Below are 5,299 nucleotides of genomic sequence, written 5' to 3'. Positions count from 1 at the left end.
TCTAAACATAAGCACTGCAGTGAATAGAAACGTGACTGGCTGGTATGTCTTCTCCAGGGCTGTGGTTGCATTACATCATTTTGGCATGGACGAAAGACTGCGGCTAGAGAAATGGTGGGGAGTGGGGTCCAAGATGGCAATTAAAATGAAGAGATTGACTGAAATTAGATTCTGAGCATTCTGAATCCCTTCATGTCCAGCTGTCTCTGGTGTTCTCAGAAGATGAATTCCCCTCATATCCAGCAACACCATGTAAACCTCCTGCATCTGCTCTCCTTAAAGATGAATGTCCAGTTTCCCCATCTAACATTGTTGATACACTCTCGAAACTGACCCACTTTATATTTGGTGGCCTTAACTACTATGTACTAACATTTTTTATTTTTTTTTTTACTTTTTTTTAAACTAATCATTTGATACAATGCACTTATTGTGTACATACATGTTTTTACATTGTACTTAAATTAAAAAAAAAAATACCTGCATGTAATTACATCTGTAATTCATTTCTGTAGTTACATTTGTAATTACACTGTTGACACTTCCCTTACACCAAACCCTATCCTTAAACTTACCCATACCACCACACCTGTCCATAACCCTACCCATATCCCACCTCAATATCAGCAAAGGTGTTTTGCAATATAATTTGAACACAGTAAGTACATTGTACTTATTTTTTGATGTGAGGTCACATGCCATTGAAAACATGGTAGGAACACCGATGAAAATAGAGGGTCTAAAGCTGACAATCAACTTCGCTTGCAATTAAATAAAGGTTGCAAAGAAACGAATCAAAAAAGCTAAGAAATGAAGAAGAGACGGTGGTTGCTCAACTTAAAAGATAGAATAACAGTGCTGGAAAATTACACAAGAAAATGAAATCTGAAGTTATATGGGATAACAGAATCCATCGAAGATCTGACCGGCCATACTCCATCTAGACCTGAGCAAATTGACATTATACACTATCTGGGAAAGAGGAAATCAATAGAGTGGCCAATAGAGTAGAAATCAATAGAGTACATTCCAAGGAATATTACGGGTGTACAGTAGAGGTACATTATGCTGCCATTTTGTATTGCCAAAGAATAGGATGCAGGAGAAGTAGTTTAACAGAGACAGAGAGAGTGAAATTAATGTCTGTCTGTAAGCATGACTGCCAAAAAAGTAGCTTCAAAACTATTATATACACCATAATATTATACAAATAATAGTTGGATCATTTCAAAATAAATAGGCCTATTGTCTGGAACTCTGGCAGAACACTTCCACCTACTGTTCTTTATTATCATAACATGATTTTGATCTGACATATTTTGTTATTTTATCTGTCTTTTTTCGTCAGTCCATCAACCACAACCAAATCCAGGTGAGAGGGTCTTTCTTCCATATTATTTCTTATATATATAGAACATATATACACTCGTCACAGATACATTCTTAGAGAGATACTACCAAATTGCTATTAAACTAATTGCTAGCCTATATGTTTTCCATAGAACTGGATAAACCATGGAGGAAATTTGACTGGGGGTAAGCTATACTTATAAGCTATTATTGTCTGTTTGTGTTTGGACTTTCTGTTTGTATTATGATTCGTTCATGTGCTCCTTCGTTCAGTTTCCCTTCCACTCCTTTGTTACCCTGGTTACCTTCATTAATAGTTTATTCTGTTCAGCTGTGTTTGCTCGTTACCTTGGGTGCTCAATCAGCTCCCTAGTTCAGTAGTCAGGGCACTGATCAGGGAGTCAGCCTATTGACTTATGTCCTGATCAGTGCCCTGACTACTGAACTAGGGAGCTGATTGTGACGCACCCCTTGTTAGTGTTCCTATAAGTTCTTCCTTTTCAGTCACTCCTTGGGTGCGTCTCAAACAGCTCCCTAGTTCAGTAATCAGGGCACTGATCAGGGAGTCAGCCCATTGACTTATGCCCTGACTACTGAACCAGGGAGCTGATAGAGACGCACCCTATGTCTGTTCACTGTCTTAGTTAGTGTGTCGCTGCCTGATTGTCTGTTTGCTAGAAAGTGAAAGTGAAGTGACGTGTGGCCCATACTTGGAATTTGTGCTCTGCATTTAACCCATCCAAGTGCACACACACAGTAGTGAACACACACACACCGTGAACACACACCCAGAGCAGTGGGCAGCCATATTGCTTCGGCGAACAGGGAGCCTTGGTTCGGTGCCTTGCTCAAGGGTCTCACCTCAGTTGTGGTATTGAGGGTGGAGGAGAGCGCTGGTTATTCACTCCCCCCACCGACAATTCCTGCCGCACATGAGACTCGAACCCGCAACCTTCCGGTTACAAGTCTGACTCTCTAACCATTAGGCCACGACTGCCCCAGAAATCCTATTAATTCATCCATATGCATCTTTGTGCATGGCAGTCAAAACAATGATCTGTTCAGATTAAAGTGCAAATACTGTGTAAGCTAAGAATTGTATTTTCCTGTAAAATATTATTGGTATCTCTCCCCATACATTTGACCAACTATTTGTCGTCTTAAGAAAGACCACAATCTTGTGCATAACAATATATCTGAAGTTATTCTGCTCAAGTCTTCCGTTGTAGCAAGGCATTTTATAGTGGACTTGAGCAAGTGGAAAATTATGATTGGCCATGATCCTGTGTGATGTACAGTATATATTATATCATTAATCATTTTATGAATTATTTAGAACCCTCATTTTACTTGATGAAAATGACAAGGAAGAAAAAGGATCCATTTTATCCTCATAAATTCATATCAATAATGGTAATGTTGGGATTGAAACTGTCAGATAAGTGGTTTGGTAAAAATATACATATCAATCCCTTCATTCAGTTAGCTATGCCTTATGTTGAATTAAAAAAAAAAATTTTTACAGCGTAATGCTGGCACATACTAGCCTAATAAATGATGAATATGCTTATATGGAAATGGTTTCCTCATTTTGTGTAATTTAGATATGCAATCTAAAAAATAACTAATTTCATTTGATAAATCTGGTCATAAAGTCACTTATTGGCTGTTCGTAGTCAAAATTGACAGTCCGCAGAAGATGAAAAAGTTAAACAGCAATTTTTTAAATATGTGTTGAATAAATTGTATATATCGCCAATGTTAAACGAACACACACAGAAATGTGAGACTAGAGTGAGTGAGACTAAAACATCCATACATCTGTCTGTAAGCATCACTTCAAAAAATATGCTCTAATATTATTATATACACACTGAACTTTGTTAAATAATAGTTTGATAATTTCAAAAGAAATACAGTCTGGAATACACATAGAACACATCTGCTTTAAGTGAAGTTCTGAAAAATTGTGTTTTGATTTGACAGACAAAAAGAAGCTCTAAAAGAAAAGCTGGAAAACTTCTCTCCGAGTCATCCAGATGTAAAGGACATCAAGATCCTGGTAGCTGGACAAGTTGGAGCAGGAAAATCCAGCTTTATTAACTCCATCGATAGTGTCTTTAAAGGAAGGATCTCCTCTAGAGCATTAGCTGATACATCTGCTAGTGGCAGTCATAGTTTCACACAAAACGTAGGTATTTGTTACCTATACAGAAGTTGAGTGTTTTCTAAAAGACCCAGAAATGTAATTTGACCCACTCTTGAGCGTTGAGCATTTTAGATAATCATATGAGGATTTCTTGGAAATTGATTTCAAATATGCTTATATATTTGGCCTTCATTTGTAGCTCAAAGGATACACGATCAGAAGTGGGAAAAAATCTTTTCCGTTCGTCTTCAAGGACATAATGGGCTTAGAACCTGCTGTGTTGGCTGGGTCGCAAACAGATGACATCATCAATATTGTGTTTGGCCATGTGAAGGACGGCTATAAAGTAATAAACCACTACATTAACATTTAAACATAAAACTTGTATGTGTAGGTTTGACATTTATATTTTTTGTTGAATTTCCAATCTTAGTTCAATGAGAAGGAGGCACTCACTCACAAGGATGAACTTTACACCAGTGACCCTGTCCTCTCCGATCAGGCTTTCTGTCTGGTTTACGTCATAGCGGCAGATACAGTCCAATTTACAGATGATAAACTTATTGACAAGTTGAAGATCATCCGCCAGAGAATCAGTGATAAGGGTAAAACTGACCCCTGAATGTTTGATTGAGTGGAGAGAGAAAAGGGTATAAAGTGCATGGGTTGGGTTTGTGTGTGTTTTTTTCAATACGTAAGTGGACAAAATATTTATATGACCCAGACAATGTTTGTGGGTTAGTTATATAGGTACAACAAACTGCCACAAATGCTAAATTTTTTAGAACCTTTACATTGCCTCTGCATTTGCTGTAGGGATTCCTCAAGTGGTTGTCATGACCAAAGTGGATGAAGCATGTCCGCTGGTCAACGAGGATCTAAGGAAGATCTACACTAGCATGAAGATCAAAAAGAATGTATGTCATATCATTCAGTGACTTACACATGTTTCCATTTTATATACATACTGCAAGTATTTGCCCATGTTGATCTGATTATCTCTAACAGCCACATCTAATTTTCTGACCTAAAATTCTGTTCCTGTCCAGATGGAGATGTGCAGTAACAAAATTGGTTTGCCATTGTCAAACATCTTCCCAGTGAAGAACTACCATGAAGAGATTGACACAGAGGATGACGTTGATGTTCTGATACTAAAGGCACTTGATCAGATTGTTCAGATTGCAGATGATAGATTGGTGGACATTCAAAGTGACTGACAAAAATATATATATTCATATATATCAAGCATATATCAAGCGTAGCGTCAGTTCTGACTGTCAGCTGATCACGTCTACCTATAGGAATACGATGCCTATCACAGCATGCATATATAAGCTCCTTCAGTATTATCAGCAGGAATCGCATTTCTCCAGAGCTAATTACACTCCTCCATCCCCAGCAACTCGTCAGTCAGGATTTGGCATTCTGATTTCCCCTGAATCAGACTAAATTCCCAAATTATGTTGTACATTTAAATATTGACATTAATGATATCTGGTTCTGTTCTGTTCACCCTAAGAGGGGTTTATTGCTGCTCTCCCTGCTCTCATCCATGCTAGGCTGCATGGATGCACAGGGAGTTTTTGCCCAGAACAGAACCACCGCCAATCCAAACTATATGTTCAAAGTCAATGAGAATCTGAGACACAAAATCTAATGTAAACCTGAAAATTTATTGAAAGATTCACTGTAAATTCTAACAAGTTCAGTTTACTTTAAAAAAAAGTTTGGAAACCGATTGCCTTATTTTTGCAAAGCAAACTTAAAGGGAAAAATTAAGTTAATTTAATAATCAGC

The 5,299-nt window shown here is 37.7% G+C and overlaps 1 protein-coding gene across 1 annotated transcript; it reads left to right on the top strand.

The window, feature by feature from the left end:
- Nucleotides 1–1,489: 1,489 nt before the first annotated feature.
- LOC307123439 (interferon-induced protein 44-like) lies at nucleotides 1,490–4,719 on the top strand (the record flags this gene model as incomplete). Its single annotated transcript, XM_079811973.1, has 6 exons — nucleotides 1,490–1,536; nucleotides 3,337–3,541; nucleotides 3,699–3,845; nucleotides 3,933–4,104; nucleotides 4,316–4,416; nucleotides 4,549–4,719. The coding sequence occupies 6 exons, from the start codon at nucleotides 1,490–1,492 to the stop codon at nucleotides 4,717–4,719; spliced, it is 843 nt and encodes a 280-aa protein (XP_079668099.1).
- Nucleotides 4,720–5,299: the final 580 nt, after the last annotated feature.

Source organism: Gobio gobio, assembly GCF_949357685.1.
Source record: "Gobio gobio genome assembly, chromosome: 3".
In the NCBI taxonomy this organism is placed as follows: Eukaryota; Metazoa; Chordata; class Actinopteri; order Cypriniformes; family Gobionidae; genus Gobio; species Gobio gobio.
The sequence above is the reverse complement of the archived record's forward strand: the minus strand, read 5'-3'. Positions and strand labels throughout refer to the sequence as shown.